This window comes from Arachis stenosperma, chromosome 6, assembly GCF_014773155.1.
Source record: "Arachis stenosperma cultivar V10309 chromosome 6, arast.V10309.gnm1.PFL2, whole genome shotgun sequence".
Classification (NCBI taxonomy): Eukaryota; Viridiplantae; Streptophyta; class Magnoliopsida; order Fabales; family Fabaceae; genus Arachis; species Arachis stenosperma.
This window is the reverse complement of record NC_080382.1, coordinates 2,862,127-2,883,387: the sequence shown is the minus strand read 5'-3', so window position 1 is coordinate 2,883,387 and position 21,261 is coordinate 2,862,127. Positions and strand designations below refer to the sequence as shown.

The 21,261-nt window shown below is 26.6% G+C and overlaps 2 protein-coding genes across 2 annotated transcripts; both read right to left on the bottom strand.

Annotated features, from left to right (window-relative positions):
* Positions 1–232: 232 nt before the first annotated feature.
* LOC130935836 (probable WRKY transcription factor 30) lies at positions 233–2,011 on the bottom strand. The gene is made up of 3 exons (XM_057865742.1): positions 1,602–2,011; positions 1,391–1,519; positions 233–1,289 (listed from the first exon to the last, which is right to left on the bottom strand). The coding sequence occupies exons 1-3, from the start codon at positions 1,898–1,900 to the stop codon at positions 629–631; spliced, it is 1,089 nt and encodes a 362-aa protein (XP_057721725.1). The 5' UTR covers positions 1,901–2,011; the 3' UTR covers positions 233–628.
* Positions 2,012–13,631: 11,620 nt separating this feature from the next.
* Positions 13,632–14,324, bottom strand: LOC130932764 (uncharacterized). The gene has a single exon (XM_057862178.1). The coding sequence runs from the start codon at positions 14,322–14,324 to the stop codon at positions 13,632–13,634; it is 693 nt and encodes a 230-aa protein (XP_057718161.1).
* Positions 14,325–21,261: the final 6,937 nt, after the last annotated feature.

Below are 21,261 nucleotides of genomic sequence, written 5' to 3'. Positions count from 1 at the left end.
ATCCCATCTAGACACACTCTAAAAGATAAAAACTAGAGGATAATTTAGTTTTGCTATTTAGTTGTGGATAATATATAGTTTTTCAATTTATGCAACAGTACATTGTAAATCTACTGATTACTGAATTAGTAGTTGTGAGAGAGATAAAATTATTTAACTGTTGTATGATTACCATTTGTCCAAATGTTGGTCGCATTTGCTTGGTAAGATGTTGATCATAAATGCAAAAGTATTTGAGGCAAAAATTCCATCCATTTCACATATGAACCAAATTACAAGGGAAGTGAGAAAAATGCACAAGTACACTGCCAATATAAAAATGAAAAAGAAAAAGAAAAAGAAAGTGTTGTCTAAACTGGGAACATCACAGGGTGACTTCATTTCCTTTGATTGATCAACATCACTTATGATGTCCATCGTCTTCCTACAAACTCAAAACAGTTACTATGTGCATGTTTGGACAAGCTTATTTTAGCTTCAAAATTCAAAATCAAAAGCTTTTGAAATAGCTCTTGAAAAAAAAGAAAAAGAAAAAAAAAAAGAGAAATTAGTATTTCCCTTTTGAAAAGAAGCTGTACCAAAACATGCTCTATGTTGTTTCTTACACTCTAAACTATGTATGCAAATTTCATGAAGAGGAAATTTCCGTTGTGTTGGAAGGGAATATGGTGTCGAAATCCAGTTTATCAAGCAGCATATCGAAATCCATGATTGGAGAATTGGTTACTGAGGTTGGAGCTGAAAGTATCTCAGTTATATCAGATTCTGAGGCTTGGACTATTCCATTATTATTGCTGCTTCCAAATTGGCATGGTGATAAACAGAAAAGGTCTGATTCTGAAGTTGATGGTGATATGAAAGATGCTATATCAGAGGAAAAGCTTTCCAAGAACATGGAATCAGATAACAACATGTCGTTATCACCGTTTTCGGATCCCATTGAAGGAGAAAGGTAGCAGAACCATGGGAAGATATCATCATCCTTGGTTGTGATGTTGGTGTTAGTGTCCAACTCAAGCTTTGCTTCAAAGTTGAAAATTTCCTCTTGGGTTTGTTCCATTTTCTCCTGCTTTTGAGGTTGGTTGTTTTGGAACTTGTGGAATTGGTTCTTCTCCAACACTGGCAACATTGTTTTTGATGGAAACGCTTTGTTGGAATGCTTAGATTGGGTGCACGTGTGTCTTCCTCTGTAGTTCACCTCAATCATTGTTGGGTCTTCATCTGATCTTTGAACTTGTTTTGTTGCAAGGCACCCTTGTACATTTCTGTATGTGCATCTGTAATATCCTCTGCAATGCAAAATCAATGGTTTCAGATTTTGGGGAATTCACAAAGGAATGCTCAAGGAAACAAATAAGAGAAAAGAAAGAAGAATTGTGAAGATTCTAACCTTGGGAACTTGGCTCCAAGAATATCCTTTTGTCCATATTTTCTCCAGCTATACCCATCATCCAAAGATCCCTCAAGTCCTGTTTTTGAACATACTTTCACTTTCTCTGTCCATTTGGGCATAGTCTTCCTGTAATTGGAGGTGGAATCAGACTCTAATTCAATTCAATCAATCTAGGAAACTCAAAAAGTAACTTGTTGAGATTAGTTACCTCTTCTTGAGGGGGGGTTTGTCCTTGAATTCTTCATCATTATCAATGAGGTCACTCCTTGAAGGGCTCCCATTTATAGAAGAAGAAGAAGAATGGGAATTAATGAGATTGGGAATGGTGGAGTCAGTGTTGAGCATGGTGAGGGCTTTCTCATAGGTGGAAAGTATCTTGTCAATTAAGATTTCTTTGGATGAAGAAGAAGAAGAAGAAGAGAGAAGATTGCATAGCTGCTTTGCTAGCTCCTTCCCTTGGATGAGTTCATTGATGAGACCATGTTCCCCATTCTCAGCATATTCCATTATGCTAATGCTGTGTTCAAAATATGCAAGAATGGAATAACACTAACACTTTCTGATGCACCTAAAATTAAGGCTGTGAGAAAATGAAAGAGTGATGAAGGTTATAAGGGGCTTGCTTAATGCTTAACGAAGGTGAGGCGAAAAGGGGGATATAAATAAGTGTGAAGTGTGAACATAGTTTTGACTGTCCAACCTCACTTAGTTTTCCTTTTCCACAAGCGTGGTCCCTCGATGTGGGACCATTAACATAAGAAATAGTAGTGCATAAAAGGAGAGTGATGACCATTTCAAATCAGAGCCAATGGGGAGGGCACACACGTAAGGAGTCAGCAACAACGTCGAAGGGGGATCGACTGAAATCTCTGACTTGCCAATAACAAATCCCTTCTTTTATTAACTTCATTCATTCGTTCATTCACTAAAAGTGATGATTAAACAGAAACAAAATGACGATGTTGTTAACGTAATCTGGCATCGTAATGCCTACGTTGATGTGGATACTTATCCGTTCCAATGGGACTGCTCTCGAGTCTTGAGTGTGACGCCCTTCCTCTAAATTCTTCAATTCACTATTTACTAACTTGGATGTGTACGGAATTCTTCATTTATTAAGGCCTTAGATCTATACATAGGTAGATACATACTGATATACAGTAAATATTTAAAACATAAACATGCACATGTGTTGTGCCATTTTTATTTAGTTTACAGGATAGCTCAGATGATGTTAATTTTGATACTGTAAATCAAACTACTTTTGTGAAAGATACCACTTAAGAACTACAAATAACATAAATAAATTAATTAAATTTTAAATTTATTCAATTATAATTTTTTAAAACAACAGACATATTTGTAATTTTTTAATTCTATGTAAATCGCTATAAAATAGTATGGATTATATGAAAAAAAATGTAAAGCAGAAATCGTTAGAAGGAGTAGCGATTTTTAAAGAATCTGTACTATACTATGATGCACGAACATTGACACTGAACACAACACCACACAGAACACACGGTATATATATAAAATATAAAGTATTTTTTAGATAAATTATAATAATATTTAGTATTTTATTGATATTGATATATAAATTTATTTTTTAATTATTTTTAATATTTTTAATTATATAAAGTATTTAAAATATTTTTTATTTTAAAATTAATAATATATATTACTTCTAAACTCATTTAAAAAATATATGCTAAGAATAAGACTGGACACGCTAACATGTGATGGTATTTAAGTGTGTCCAAATGTATTCGAAAATTTTTTTTTATTTTTTATTAAGACTAAATTAGACACAAAATATGCATGTCAAATATGTCTGATACGCTAAATAAAAAAAGTGTCCATACTTCATGCATAAACCGCTACTCGATATACATTATTGTTATCCAAATTTCTCAAATAAGTTAAGGTGGAGTGATTAAAAAGATCTAAATTAATCTATTATTAAAAAATTCTTAAAAAATGTGAAATTTAATAGTTAGACCTGTATCAATATTTTTTTTTACCAAAATTAAAGATAGTTATAATATAATTAATATTTGACCGCTGAAATAATAATATAATTATTTATCAAATAAGAAAACAAAAATATCATTAAACTAAGAATCGAAAGTACGTAGTCTTGCGTAGCGATGCATTATTTTATCTTCTTTTGATTTTTTATTTTGGCTAATTATATGATATTTATAAATTGATGTCTAATTTTGTCTAATTTATTTTTTATAACCAATTTTAAATTTTTAAAATTTATTTAATTTTATAATTTTTAAATTAAATATTAATTTTTAATTTTTTTAACAAATTAGATACTATTTTTTAAACACAATAGGTCAATAGCAATCATTTTTATTTACTTAAAAATAAAGAATACATTACTCTTTTATTTTAGACAATAATAAAAGTACAATATTCAACTGTTTGTTTTAAAAAAATTAATTTATTTTTAAAAATGGTCTTTAAAAATATGTTATTCTAAAATTTTTTAAATTTAGTTTATCCAAATAATTTATTCTTACAAAAAATTATTATGGTAAAATTTAAAAATTTTATTTTTATTTTAAAAGCAACAATAAATATGTATAAAAAATATATTTAAAATTATTTTTTAAAAATATTAAAAAATTATTTTCATTATCTTTTGAAAGTGTTTAAAAAAAGAATTTTATATTCTGTGAAATAAAAGAAATTTATAACTATAATCAATCGTACATAGTCGTGTAAAAAAATAGATAAATTTTATTGAATAATAATAAAAAATTTAAAATTTTTATTTATTAAAAAATATGTACAATTTTAAATTTTAATCCACTACAGGTGCATTGTAAGAAATTATGCTACCTATTATTTTTTCATAAATTGCTATATTGATTTATACATGATACATATTTTTCAAAAATCGCTAGACTTTCTAACTATTTTTGCTTTATAATTTTTTCACCCCACTATCCTGTAGACGTACAAGTTAAAAATTGTGATACTTTGTAGCAGTTTACATAAACTTAAAAATTTATAAATATATCTGTTATTTTAAAAAGTTATAATTAAATAAATTTTAAACTAATTCAATGTATTCAGATAATTTGCCCATTTATTTATTCTTGAATAATGTAAGTAGCAGTGGTAGAATTAAACCTTATTTTATATATATGGGGTTTTTTTGGTGACTTTATATATATGGGGTTGAAAATGCAAATGGGACACCACAAGGCAATTAATTAGGTGAATAGGACCGAGATTCATTCGTCGTTGAAGTTTTCCTGCCAGCGTATTATTTATTTATTTTTTTTTGGTCATGTTCCAGCGTATTCTAATACCGCGTTTTTGTACATCAACTTAATGATTGCTGAGCCCTGAATACTACACACATTTAAATCTTTTTATAAATTAAATTTAATTAAATTAAATAATAAAACTTAGAATAATATTATTTATAATTAATTTTTATTGATATTAGACTAATTTAATTAAATTTAATTAATAAAACTATATATATATATATATATATATATATATATATGAGTGAACACACGGGCCTATAATTGGAATCACAATATCACATTCTATAAAGGTCAGTGGGGATTCAATTTTAGGATTTTCTAATGTCTTAACATTATGTTCAAGAATATAAAAAAAAGGCTTAAGCTTATTATTTCTTTACATTCATTGTTGCTATACATTTTAATATTTTTTCAATAAAAGCTAATCTTCTTCTTAAGCATGACTACATCCTTAAAGAGTAGTGCACTTTTAGGTTTTAGCATAATTGGAACTGCATCAATCCACAACTATGGTAGAAAAAATAAATTGGGAAGAGTTTAAGATTATTGGGTGAGAAATTGGGATGCACTTATTATTGTGACCAAGAAAAGAAACCCTTTGTGAATTTACAATTACTTTTTACTTGAATAATGAAAACCCTAACAAAAATTACACCTAATTAATTTAAAATTTGATTTTCAAAATTAAAATTAATATTTTTTTAACTTATTATTTACGTTATTAAAAAAATGTTGTTTCTTATACTTTCTCTAATTATATTTTTAACCAAAAATATGTAAAAATTAAGAAGAGTAATGATTGAGAATCATAATTCATCATCTAGTTATTTTTTATATTTAAATAAACAAAAGTTCAAATATATATTATTATTATAAACATAAACAAATAAAAAATTCTTTTTTAAAAAACTTAAGAATGAAGGGTCCAATTCATGGCTAAAAAATTTTAATATGAATGTTAGAGGTGTGCTTTACCTGAAGATGGAGGTCTTTTTGTATATATACAGATGGGCGGATGTTGCAGGCAAGTAACGTACTGAGTCAGCATGCAACATGCAGGTAATATGTTGCAACGTGGCGCACATCCATTTAACATACAGGTAATATGTTAGGCTTTTTTTTTATACCTTCACAACTCTGTAAAACATTTCAAACACCCATGTTTAAATAAATTATTATTTTTTTTCATATCTAAAATAATTTCTGCCAATTCATTTTTCAATTAATTAAATACTTGTCAAAAGATTAAAACTTTCACAAATCCATTATATCTGGTAAAAATAAAACATGAAGGCGATGAAAATGTACGTATATATTGATTAATAATAATAATAAAAAATACGAAAAAGAAATGAGAAAAGGAAAGGGCGACAAAATTTCCATGAAATTGCGAGGTTATTCTTGGGAAAGGTGATGGCGACTCTTCTCTCTGAATCTATATTTACGCGTTTGGCTTCATGATTTCGCTTGTTCTTTTGAAAATATTTGTACGGTTAGGGAAATAAAAGTAAAAGGAATCTAGAAACTTTAGAAGCCGTTAAATAATCAGTTACCCTAATATTTTAGAGAGGGTAACCAAACGAGTAAGGAGTGGTCCCAATTCTAAGATAATGTTGAAAAAGGAGACAGCAGTAAACAAAGGGTTCAAATGCCGTGTCCTTTGTCCTTACTCCTTAACACCTTAACTACTAACGTGTTTCTTTGAATTTTCAATTGCGAATCTAGGGAAAACTCCCACTATATATCATATATGGTACACTCGTCTTTGTTAAAAACAAGAGGCTAAACTGGAGAAAGGATTTATATATTATTGAATGTATTTAAATTGTTTATTTAAGTTATGTAGAATAATACAATATAAAAGAGTATTTATAAGTACTAAAAGAATCGTAATAATAAAGACGTAATCTCCTATAATAAATATTTAAATATACTAAATAATATTAATTGATCCTAATTATATTTTAACACATCTGTGTCATAATAAATTAAAGATGGAAGGATAATTTTCATAATTCTATTTTTAGTGTCATAATATATATAAATTATTAATATTAATATTAGATAAAAGCTTACGTACACTTATTTTAATGTGAAATTGATAGTTAATAATTTTAATATGATAATTTAATTAAATATATTGAATTATTTAATGATTTTTAACAATTAATTTCATATATAAAATAATGTGAGTTTTCACCTTATTAATATTAGTATTAATATTATATTACGTGTACACTAAAATTAGTTATTAAAATTAATCACTAATATAAAATATATATTAAAATATAAATATATGTTAAAAATAAACCAAACTACATATGTATTTTAATTTATACCCAAATATATTAAAAAAAAAAGTAACCAGTTATAAAAGAGAACAATTAGATAGCACGCGTGCTAATTGTTGTATGTTGTTGGTTAGTGAATTCTGTAGCTACTGCTTTGAAACTGATGAGATGCTAACTAATAACCTACGGCCACGTTGACACACAAATTGTAAGAACGAAGAACTAGATCGGTTGAACTGAGGAAGTTGTTATCTTCGAATTTATTAATGATCATGCAGAAATTCATAGTAGTATATGGCTAGGCATAAGGTTTAGCCAAGAGGGACACTATATTTTGTCAATGACAGTAATATACATAGGAAAAGCGTAGATATATGTTTTGTATCAGACCCAAAGCCAGAAATTGAGATTCTAATGAAGAATTGACATGAATTCAAACTCAATGAAAATACCAAGAAGTCCTATCTCACGAGATTGAGAGAATATTTTATTCAAACCGCATGCACGGATTAATTTGTTGGCAATTTTTCGATATGTATTTGTTAGCACAATGTTCGACAATAATAAATAGTTCGACTATGATCATTTGACTTAAAGGTGAATCGACAATATGTAAGTTGAAATGTCATAATATCTGAGTTGTTCCACGAGAATGTAGGTCGAAGTATCCCAAAGATTGTTCTATAAGAGCAGTAGCACAAAGATTCGACTTATCATAGTAGGAGTCGAGTTGATATCTCCAAAAATTGAAATGAGTAATTACACGAAGATTTTATCTAGAAGCACTTTATAGAACGTGGAGCTTAAAGACCAAGGTAAGAAAAGATGTGGGACCACTACAACAAATAAGAGTTTTCGCAACGGTCGAAAACCGTTGCCATAGATCGAAAAACCATTCCTAAAACTTTAGGCAATGCTTTGGCAACGGTCTTTGACCTGTAGTATATGCGGCTGTTGCCAATGCTTTGGCAACGATTTTTGATATCCAATTGCTTGACACAAGCCTGCCACATAATTCCTTCCACAGGTATACTTTTCATGCAATGTCTTGATCCGAAAATAGTCAGAACTCCCAACCTTACTTGCAAAACACATCTATTTTCACTTTAATTTTCTTTCAATGCAAACAATTTTGCACCTCAACTTGTCATTTTTCTTAAACCTGATGTCCCTGCCATTTAATAGGGCATGTTCCTTGATAGCATCTTTAAACTGATTTAGTGATTTGAATTTTAATCCCACCTAAAATTCATACTCTCTACTCATCTCTGCCTCGTTGTATCTTAGAAACCTCTTCTTCTTTATCATGTCATCAGAATCTCTCTCGTAACTATCTATCTCCTCGGTTTCATATCCATCATAAATGTTCCCAATTTGCTCATCAACAACCTCTCCTAAACCTCCATCACTTTGAGCAACCCCAGTTGCAGGAACCTTTTCGTTCAGTGACCCATTGAATCCCCCGAAAGCATTTGATTATGGATCATTATCCTCCACATCAAACCCAAAGTGATCCGCGTGATCACCATGATTAGCATTATCATCAAATGCCTCTTCCTCGGTAGAAGGCTCTACCTCAGTGTCTACTTCAACCTCTAACAACCCGTTGTCACTGTCCTCACCTTCCTCTAGCACATAATCGATACCACTAGAAGTGATTTCAGTCCTTTTACCTTCTTTGACTCGTCAATAACGTACACCTCACAGTGCTTCATAGAACCAAACACCAATGACCTAGCCATTCTCATTGCATCCCCATCAGACTTCATTTCTCTAAGACCTGAGTTCAAATCTATCCCTAGTTCGTTATACCATAACTTGGCATATCCTTTAGACCCTAGTTTCTTTAGTTCTCTCACAATGTCTTGCAAATATCATTCATCAACATCAAAATGCAAATCATCTACAACCATTCCATCTAAATACTTTAACCCATGTTCGTTATCAACAAAATTTCTCTCGTGGTGGACCTTAATGGGAAAGTCTGAATTTTCTATAACTACATGAATAAACAAAAACTGCAACTACATAAATCTCTAAGAAACAACATGATATCCTATTCAAGCATTTTCAGAAATAAAAAATTCCAAACAAACAACCTATCAGAATCACACATGTATAAAACAAGAAAAATATTTCAGTGAATAAGAAGGATAAGCATTGTCTTATCTGGAAGTAGTAGAAACACCTTCAACGGAGAAGCGACACCGTCTACCAATGTTCCACTAGCAGAGTTGAGTTCGGTTGACTATGGTGTACTCAACGAAATGATGAACCAGAGAGGGAAGGGAAGAGAAAGGGTTTTGGTCTAAGTGTGACAACAAAAAATGATAAGGCTAGTTTTGTAATTACAAAATAGAAGGAAAGTGACAAGGTATATTCAATTTGGAAACAGAATATTCTATTAAACCAAATATTTTACTCATGGTAGGGACTTAATTGAAAAAAAATATTGGTTCAGAGACCCAATTGAAAGAAAAAAAAACTGTAGGGACCTAATTGAAAATTTAGCAAAACTATAGGGACCAACAGAGTAATCAAATATCATAACAACTATTTGTGCAATAAAGTAGGGTTCAGGTTCAGGTTCAGCCACACTCACTAAAATTAGGATTTAGGGTTTAACTACTCTAAACTAGCTAATGAATAAGTTACCCAAAGATAGTGCTGGCGCAGAGGACATTTCTGGCATAGTAGCAGCACATATGGTACAATGACGGTGATAATGACCAATTGGCAGGTTACATTATTAGTTTTTTTTATAATAAATTGCAAAAGAATAATAAGGAGAGGGAGGAAAACAACCTACCTGGAAGGAAGAAGGAGGGAGCTCCGGCAACACAAGAAGCAGTGGCTGCAGTGGCAGAAGTGACAAAAATGGCAGCGACAGAGCGACCAACGTGATGCAAAGAGTCCATGCGGTCTGTAGAGACTGTTGGTGGTGTCGGCGCTGTTAGAGAGGGTTGTCAGAGGTGGTTTGGGAGAGAGAAATGCAAAGAGAGAGGAGGTTTAGAGAGAGAGAGAGAGAGTGTGTATGTGGGTTTTTCGAAATGAGGGGAGAAGGCGCGCTATTCCAATTTAGGACAAATTTACTATTGGATTTACCGGCGAATAAATCCGACAGTAATACAGTATGCGTGACCAATACACAACATTCCATTAAATTGAGATTGAGTAGCTTTACCGGCAGATTTTGAATAAATTCGCTAGTAATTTCGACGGTAATGATCGCGTCAATTTTTTTCTTCAAATATTATTGGTAAATTTACCATAAAAAAATGGAATCCGACAGTAACTTTTTTATTTGACAAATTTATTACCAAATTTGTCGTTAAATCTATCGGTATTCAATATTTTTCTTATAATGATAATAGTAAGATTCTTTTTCTTTCCTTTATTGTTTTTAAGGTGATTAAATAATAATAATAATAATAATAATAATAATAATAATAATAATAGGTTTTAAGAACGAGAAATACTAGTAGGTCATCAGAATTTATTTGTTTTGACCATCATTCAGCTATCAACCAAATTCTTTTAGTCTAAAAAATTAACAACATACTTTATTCCGTACTTTTAAATATTGATAATTAATTGATGTTCAAAAATAACAAATTTTGATGGCCTTAACATTTCTCTTTAAGAATATGTTATAAGAGAAAAATCAACATTGACAATACTTATTAAAATTTAATTTAAATATAATTATTCTAAATAAATTTTAAAAAATCATGAAAAAGTTCATATGTGCTAATTTGTCCTTCGATAAGAATTAGCATTATTTTTAAAATTCTAAACTCAATTTTAAGATAATATAATTAAGAAAACTCAAACAAGAGAACACCCATTTATCACATTAATTATTCTAATAAAAATTCTTAAATAAGAGAATTCACCACAATCTATTAATTTATTCTATGAAAATTATCGTTATAGTTTTAAAATTTTAAATACAAAGTTTTATCATCAAAATAATCTTGAGAATACAAGTTTAAAAAGATAATACCAAATTAAAAACATTTAGAAAAATATATAATTTTTAATAAGCGTTTAAGTTTGTAATTTAAAAAGTGCATATATATTATTTTTTTAAAAATAATGATTGTTGCATTTGTACTTACTTGAAACCATATAAACACACAAATCCATGGTGGTAAGAATCGAATCAGATTGGTTGGTTTGACCGAAAAATTGATAAATTAAAATTTTAATCGGTTTGATTCAGTCTTTGAATTGCTTAAGGAATAAAACTGGTTAAAGTCGATAAGAATCGACCAAAGTTGGTGAAATTAGTTCAACCGAATTATTCAAGAGAAAATTCTAAAATTTTTGAAGATATAGTTTAAACTTGGATTTTTTTTTTTTGTGCCTACATGCTCTCCTTGCCACTAAAATATATATCACTTTTGAGAATGGTGTGTGAACTTACACTATCCGCAAGGCAGACATCTTCATTATATATCCTTGCCATTTTCTTCAAAGACAAATAATAATAATAAAATGAGTAGTATACACAGTTAAATTGAATACTTGATCAGAATTATTTTTCTAAAAAACACTATACATAAAAATAATGTCATATACTAAAATTTTATTTACATAGATACTTAACAGTCTCACACATTAAACTATTCCATCATTGATCAAATGACCAATATTTTCTTTAGGATCCTCAAAGAAATCAGATACATCATAATGAGTAGTGGAATTTTCAGCATTATTTGAAACAAAATTTGTTTCCTTTCCTTTGTCATCCTTTTTCAAAGATGCTTGGTAAAGATCGACTAGGTGCCCTAGGATACGATAGGTACGAGACCAATGGCCCTTTCCACCACAACGGAAACACTTATCCTCTGTTGATTTATTTTGCCCAATATTTCTTTCTTTATCCCACTTTTGGTGAGATCCTCTCTTTTGAACATAATTCCTTTTCCTTCCATAATTTTTCTTGCTATTAAAACCTTGTCATTTACCTCTTCTAGGGTAATTTGCCGCATTTACTTCAGGAAATGCGGCAGCGCCAGTTGGGCGCGCTTCATGATTTTTCAAGAGCAACTCATTGTTGCGTTCAGTAAAAAGAAGACAAGAAACTCATAATATTTTTTAAACTCTTTTTCTCGATACTGCTGCTGCAGAAGTACATTCGAGACATAGAAAGTTGAGAAAGTTTTCTCCAATATATCATGATCAGTTATCTTTTCCTCACATAATTTCATTCGTGAGGTGATTCGAAACATTGTAGAATTATATTATTCATTTATGGATTTAAAATCCTGTAGACGCAAGTGCGTCCATTCATATCGGGCTTGAGGAAGTATCACCGTTTTTTTATGATTGTACCTTTCTTTAAGGTCTTTCCAAAGATCTGCAAGATCTTTTAATGTGAGATATTCATTTTTCAATACTTCGTCAAGATGACGACGAAGAAAAATCATGACTTTGGCTTTATCCTTTTGAGATGCATTATTTTCAGCCTTAATGGTATCTCCAAGATCCATTGAATCAAGATGGATTTTAGCATCTAATATCCATGATAAATAATTGTTTCCAGATATATCAAGAGCATTGAATTCAAGATAAGAAAGTTTCGACATAATAAAAATTTGTTACTTGAGTATTTCTAAAAATTTGATCAGAGTCTCATGTTGATGATAACGTGTTGTAAAATAAATAAATAAATAAGGAAGAGATAACAAATATAGAATATGGAAATATAATTAGATAGTTCTAATAGTAATGTTTACTAAAATTACTATATTAATAGATATGTTTAATAATATTGTGGTAAAAAATATAAAAGAGAACAAGTTTAATCACCCGTGCCATGCACGTGATAAGATTGAAATTATAATTTTAAGTTGTTATGTTAAATTTTATTTTAATTATAATAATTTAATTAATAAAAAAATAACTTGTATGCGTTATTTTTCTTTTCTTAATATAGTGTTAATTGTATTAACTATAAAATAGTTATTTAATCTACTTTTTTCAATAAATCAGGCATATATACTCAATATGACCATAAATAATCTAGTAATACTTAAATCTACCAACAAAATTTTATATGTTGATTTACTGTGAAGTAAGAAAATATCAAAATCAGCTCAAAATGAAGAACAAATTAATAGAGAATCCTTATGCAGAAAGTTTTGTAATAAACAATAAATAATTTAAACCTACTGAATAACAATTCAATGCTATCCTTTGATACCTGCAAAATATATACATAAAACAACACTGTATCAATATTTGTATATAAAATTATATGATTAACGTAATTATAAAATTGTTTGTCAAGAGAATAAAATTATACAAATTTTAATGATAATTTTAATATTCTCAAACTATTAATGTACAATAAGAATTCGTCTATTAGTTCCTAGAATTTTTAAATTTTTTTAAGTAATAGTAATAAATTTTAATAAATAAATAGATTTAGTAAGACATTTTGTTATTACCTTTTTATTATAGGATCTCAAAAACTTCTCTATATACCACATTTATCGTGCAGTTATCTTCCAAGTGTCCATGATCTTGCAACAGCACTCGCAAACCATCTTTACTCGTTACCCTTGATAACGCAATATACAATTGACCATGGGTGAAAACTGGCATTGGAAGGTAAATTCCAACTTTCAATAGAGTTTGTCCCTAAGACATATTTATTGTCATTGCAAATGATATGATAATTGGGAATTGTCTTCTTTGAAACATGACCGGCAATGTTTCGTTATTTGGAATTAGATTCAGTCTTGGGATAAAAACAATACTTTCAGCTTTCTTACCAGTTAAAATCTTGCATTCTATCACATGATTTCCCATTCTTCTAACTTGCATCCTCGTTCCATTGCACAAACCATTAGTTTGGTCTATATTCTGCAGCAACATAACAGGAGCGCCAACCTTCAGAACCAACTTGTGTGGTGGTAGACCTGAACAATTTATTCCATTTAAAATCTCCGGCGAGAAAGCATCTAACTCAAATTTCATATTTCCCTCTTCAGCACACACAGAGTCTGAACTTAAGTATACTCTTTCTTGTCCAAGTAACCCTGCAGTCATCTTGTTGTTGACATCAGTGACACAATCCAAAGTTGGTGCAAGAATTGCTCTATCCTTGAAATAATTTTCAACGGATAAATTGGATAACATATCTGGATACACGAAATCAATGAAGTCATCCAAAGCTGTCTCAGAGTTCTTAATCAAAATGTCAGATGGTATATGAACGATCGATTCACCATTTGTTGTATCACCAGCCAAATCATCACCAATTTTGAGTAGCCATTCTGCAAAATTTCTGAATTCTTGTATGTTGTTATTTTTACCTAGTGACACTCTCATGTTTTTTGTAAGCTTCAAAACCTTATAGTTATGCCACAAATATGAAGAATTAATAAAGACTGAATTATATCTTGTCTTGAGCCTCTGGAAATCACAGGTAAAATTTATCTAAAATCTCCTCTAAGAACACTAACTTTACCTCCAAATAGCAAATGAGCATTATACAAATCTGAGCACCTTAAGATGTCTCTGAGGCATTTGTCTAAAGTTTCGTAACAATACTTACTTATTATTGGAGCTTCATCCCATATGATTAATTTGGCCTTGGATATTAACCTTGCAAGAGGACTTCCCTGTTTAATGCTACACAAAGAATTCTCATTTATGGCCAAAGAAATTTTAAACCTTGAATGTGCAGTTTTTCCATTAGGCAACAAAAGTACAACAATCCCACAAGAAGCAACATTTAAAACTATATCTCCTTTAGACCTAATTGAGCATGATATAGTTGACCATAAGAATATTTTTTCACAACCACCTTGACCGTATAAGAAGAAAAGTCCACCCATATTACCGCTAACAGTACCAATTATTTGATCGTATGCAAATTTCTGCTCATTAGTTAGCCTTTCTTAATACCCACTTAGTTCATTCGCAAGAGCATTAACGTCAAATTAATTGAAACAATTGACTATTACGACTTATATATATATACTAATTACAAACGATATGAATTATATATATATATACTAATTACAAACGATATGAATTTTTGATGAAAATACTTGATACTAATAGAAAAAAATTATATAAATAAAAATTATTTAATTTCAATTTCAATTTCATATGACAAAACAGTAGTTTTCAAAAATTATGGAATCTTTTTTTAACATATGTATTATGCCATACGTATAAATTATACGGGTTATTATATAAATTCATATATATGCATAATAAAACAGTTTAATATTATATATTTTTTACATTAATTATATGGCAATATTTAAAAAAAAAAGATAAAAGAAGAGATATATAAATATGTATAATATTATTGTTATATATAAAGCAGTTTTATATTGTTTTAATTATAGAGACTTACTATAATTATATAAAATTTAATTTGAGAAAATAATTTCTCTTGCCATAAATAATATACTAAAACTGTTAGTATATTATCTTCTTTATGGTTAATTGAATTTATCGATGATTTTCCCGTGTAAATCGTTATTACCCAGTTTTTAATAACTACTTAATATACAAAATTTGAAATTGGAAATTGTTATTACTAATTTAATTAACTGGTTAATTGAGTAATAATTGTCAAATTATTAAGGTGCAAAATCATTGACTTACTCAACAAATTTCCATATATTATTTATATTTCAAGTAATAATTTGAAATTATATTATTTACCCAGTTAATAATACTATTATTAATAATTATTTTTTGCATTGATTTTTAAATCAATTATTAAATAATTATTTTTGTTAAGATAATTGTTTATAAATTATTTCAAATTATATTTTGTTAAGATATAATTATTTAGATTATTACTCATGGCATGGGTATAATTTTATTTTATACCAATTAATCAATTATAATTATATGACATAGGTGTAATTTTAATTTTATCCACCGATTATTGGCAAATAAGTTTTATTCCAATTATAAATAAAATCTGTTTTTATTGGCAAATAAATTGTCTTTAGGTCAACGATTTAATATATGTGTAGGCTTATTTTTTGTCAAATATAATAAAAATACAAATAAAGAAATAAAGGATAAAAATAAACTTAATAATATCTGACACTACTTCATTTTATTAAATTATTTAAAAATAGCACATCCACAAAAAATAATCGTAATATATAAATTGAGGCAATAATTTAAAATTCTATAATTATAATTTAATCAAATACTAATAGTAAAACCAAATTACCTAAACAATATTGAACCTATTTTAGTCCTTAGTCACGTATAGTATAGAATCATTCTTGTAACGACAACCAACTGAAATAACATCGTAAGTTTCAATATTTAGAATTCGTGCAAAATCAGACCATCCTCTTGTTAGATAAGCTTCATCATCCGCTATCCATGCAATGCGGCAAGGTATAGAATTGCCATACCGAGAAACCAAACTAACTCTTATTTTCCTCAATGGCATTGCATGCATGCAAAAGAAAGCTGGTAATTTCTGAAAAAAAAAAATCAAAATATGTTAAAAAATTATTCTAATAACGAACAGCTTAAACTAAGAAAATTTAAATATATTACCAATCGTTGAAATTGCATATCTGAATTTGTCATGAATTTAGCAAAACTGAACGCTTACATCCTTCGGTAAAGTAGAGACTATTGCCTCTTCTTTGAACGTTTACAACCATGTAGTTGGAATCTGAATCAGTGAAGACAACTCGATGAAGTATTTTATGGATGTGATGCATTGTAAATGATTGTGGCAAAAGACAATCGAACTGGAACATTAGACGATAAGAATAACTTAGAGTAACAACAAATAAAAAATTATCAAAAGAATAATATAATAGAATGAATATATAAAAAATATTATAAAAAATTATAAATTGTACCTTAAAAGAATCAACTTCAATAAAAAAACGAAGAATACATTCTTATTCTATGAAGTAGTAAAAAAAATACTAAATATAAAATTATGAATTGACTCTCAAATTTAGATTCATGTACTACAGGAAAACACTATATATAGACTTTAATAAAACAAAAATAAATATATAAATTACCTATTATTAAGGTAATTTTTTAATAATACATTAAATTTTGATTTGATACAATTATAATGAAGATATGTTTCTAAATTAGTATAATTATATATTATTCATTAAATATTAATTACAATATAATTATATTAAAGATATTTTTTATAAAATAATTTAGAAAAATTATTTGATATACGTGAATCGGGTAACAAAGATTTTTTTTATTATTATTACTATTATTGATATTATTATTATCATTAAAATTATTAAAAGTATTTTTAATTGATAATTGATAAGTAGTTTAATAGTGCATTAAATATTGATTCGATATAATTATAATGAAGATATGTTGCTAAATTATTATAATTATATATTATTCATTTAGTATTAATTATAATATAATTACAATAAAATAATTTAGAATAGAAAAAAATTTATTCGTTTTGGAGGAAAAACGGAGGCATGAGAGATCGACACGTCACTTTTAGTAGTTGGGAGAAAATCCAGTTTTAGTATATTAAACAAGTGCAATTACCCGTGCCATGCACGTGATAAGATTGAAATTATAATTTTAAATTATTTTTTAAAATTAATTTAAATTATAATAATTTGATTAATAAAAAATTAATATGTTATGCATTGTTTATTTTTTTTTAATTTAGTATTAATTGGATTAACTCTAAAATAGTTATTAATCGATTTTAATAATCTACTTTCTTCAATAAATCAAACATATATACTGAATGTGATCATAAATAATATAGTAATAGTTTAATCTATCCACAAATATATTGGCTATTATCACACTCTAAAACAAATTAAATATAAAAGCTATTAGCACGTACTTATAAATCTATAAAATTGCACTGTTTTTAATTTGTGCAAGGGTTTATTTATCAAATAAACTTAAAATATAAACAAAAAATATTTATAAAATAGACCTAGCATCACTTGAAAGAATCATAGAAAATAATCAACTTACCTTATCATCCATAAGAACCATTTCTATGTAAGTCGTGTTGTTCTTGTCAAATTTGGATGAGACTTTTCATAATCTTATAATTCTTGCCTTTATTTTTCAAACTTTTTTATTACATAATCTATCATAGATAATACTGTTGATAGAATCGTAGTTAATATCCTTTAGGTATGAAAAAATAATAAACAGAAGAAGTTCTATGTCTGAGGTACGAATTTTTTAGATGATAAATAATTGTAACAATTCACTATTAATCCTTCTATATATATACACACACTAATTATACACGGTAATAGTTAACAAATATTTTCAATGGAGATACTTACTCAATATATATGTTATCGACATTAATTATATGCCAATATTTTTAGGAAAAAGCTAAAAGAGGAGATATATAAATATATATAATATTATTGCTATATAGAAAGCATACATAAATTGTTACATTTTTTTATTATGTTATACAACTTAAAATTATACTATCATGTTAATATTAATCCTAGATACTTGCTATAATTATATCAAATTTAATTATGAATCTAAATAAATAAAATAGATAACATTCAATATTATTTTTTTCTTTTTTACATTCAATATTACTGTAAATATAAAAAGTAAAATAAATAATAAAAAATATGAGAAAAAATAAAACATATTAATTAAAATTCAATTTGTTATCTAATTAATCTTGTGTCCATACGATATAACTTTACAAAAATGTTATGAATCACAACCTTTTTTATTCTACAAAAAAGAAAAATACTATATGTAGCCTTTAATAGTACAAAAAATAATTATAAAAATTAATTATTGATATTGATATTAATCATAATTGATTATTAATACTCTAATTTTTTAAAATATATTTTACCTTTTTAAAATATAATGCATGTACCGTGTAGACTTTATTATTATTATTATTATTATTATTATTATTATTATTATTATTATTATTATTATTATTATTATTATCCACTAATTGATATTAAATTAAATGTGTCACTATTAATGTGTGCATCAATTATCTCCTAATAAAATTATTGCACTTGAATGAGAATTAGAACTATATCAATTGATATAATTAGAATGATTAAAAATATTGATGATTTATAAGTAGTTTAATAACGCATTAAATATTAATTTGATATAATTATAATGAAGATATTTTCTTAAATTAATATAATCATGCATTATTCATGAGCTAATTGTAATATAATTAAAATAAATTTATTTAAAAAAAATCATGTATAATTTTCAGAAATTATAATAATTTTTTTATTTATATATATGTATATATTAATTTTGTTAAATAATTCTCTCTCTCGATATATATATATATAAATAAATAAATATATGAATTATATTTTGTTAAACTCCATGTTACCAGCTATTAAAAATATTTAAATCACATATATTAATTTTTTTTGTTATAATTATTTTGTTTTATATATATGATTATTTTTTATTCTACAATCGTGCAATAATATTTTTTATAATATTATTGCTATATATGAAGCAGCTTTATATTACTATAATTATATCAAATTTAATTATGACTGTAAATAAATAAAATAGGAAACAATCAAAACTAATTTTTTTTATAGTCAAAATTTACTGTAAATATAAAAAATAAAATCACTAATGATTAAAAATTTGAGTAGAAAATAAAAATTCATAAGCTAAATTCAATTTGTTAACTAATTAATTTTATGTCCATATAATATTTTTATTATTATATATTGATTAAAACTGTGAATACATACTAATAAAATTATTACATACAAATGAGAATTAGAACTATATCAATTATATTAATTATATAAATTCAAAATTATTATTATTATTATTATTATTGAGTAATGATGATAATTTATGTGATAATTAATATTACCTATAAAATATCTAAAATTAAATAATATTCAAGTATAATTATGTGACAATTATAATTCAAAAATTACTGTATATGAAGTCACGTGAATTATTATTATAATTGATATAATAATTACTATAATTACTACATATTCTCAATCTTATCGGTTGTATCAATTTAACTATATCAATTATATTCAAATTAGTAGTCAATTATTTTTATGAAAATTCTTGCTATAATTAGGTTATACTTATGAGCTTGTATTGTATTAATTGTTATAATTAATTTAATAAAGATATTTATTAAGTATATATGTTATCTATATTAATTATATGCCAATATTTGTAAGAATGAGTTTAAAAAAGTGATAAATAAATATATATAATATTATTGTTATATAAAAAATAGTTTTAAATAATATATTAAATATTAATTTGATACAATTATAATAAAAATATTTTTATAAAATAATATAATCATACATTATTCATGAGCTAATTATAATGTAATTAAATGTATAATATTATTCTATATTATTTATTTTCCGTCATGATTTGATTTGATTATTTTCTAATTTATTTACTTACATAAATGATTAAAATATATAACATAACTATCGTAATTATTATAATTTTATAATATAATTATAATTAACATATTTTATCATAATTAAATATTGATTTGATATAATTATAATGAAAAAATTTCCTAAAATAATATAATCATACATTATTTATGAGCTAATTATAATACAATTAAAGATATTATTATATCATAATGTCTACTTACTATATTAATATAATATCAAAAGATACATGTTTTATTATTTTTTATAGATAAAATCGGTTTTTATTGGCAACTAAATTGTGTTTAGGTCAACGAAAATTATATGTTTAGGTAGAGATTTTTTGTCAAATATAATGAAAATACAAATAAAGAAATAAAGGATAAAAATAAACTTAAATAATATATCTGACACCACTTCATTTTATTAATTATTAAATTATTTAAAAATAGTACATCCACAAAAAATACTCATAATATATAAATTAAGGAAATAATTTAAAATTTTTTAATTATAATTTAATCAAATACTAATATTAAAACCAAATTACTTAAACAATATTGAATCTATTCTAGTTCTTAGTCACGTATAATATAGAGTCATTCTCGTAACGATAACCAACTGAAATAACATCGTAAATATCAACATTTAGAATTCGTGCAAATTCAAACCATCCTCTTGTTAAATAAGCTTCATCATCCGCTATCCATGCAATGCGGTAAAGTATAGAATTGCCACACCAAGAAATCAAATTAACCCTTATTCCTCTCAATGGCATTGCATGCATGCAAAAGAAAGCCAGTAATTTCTGAAAAAAATCACAATATGTTATAAAATTATTCTAA

What these genes read in the sequence shown, in the direction of transcription:
- LOC130932764 (XM_057862178.1), bottom strand. Translation starts at nt 14,324, where the DNA reads ATGAGAGTGTCACTAGGTAAAAATAACAACATACAAGAATTCAGAAAT.
- LOC130935836 (XM_057865742.1), bottom strand. Translation starts at nt 1,900, where the DNA reads ATGGAATATGCTGAGAATGGGGAACATGGTCTCATCAATGAACTCATC. An exon ending in AAACCCCCCCTCAAGAAGAG is followed by an intron (nt 1,520 to 1,601) that starts GTAACTAATCTC and finishes CTCCAATTACAG; the next exon opens with GAAGACTATGCCCAAATGGA. An exon ending in CTTGGAGCCAAGTTCCCAAG is followed by an intron (nt 1,290 to 1,390) that starts GTTAGAATCTTC and finishes TTTGCATTGCAG; the next exon opens with AGGATATTACAGATGCACAT.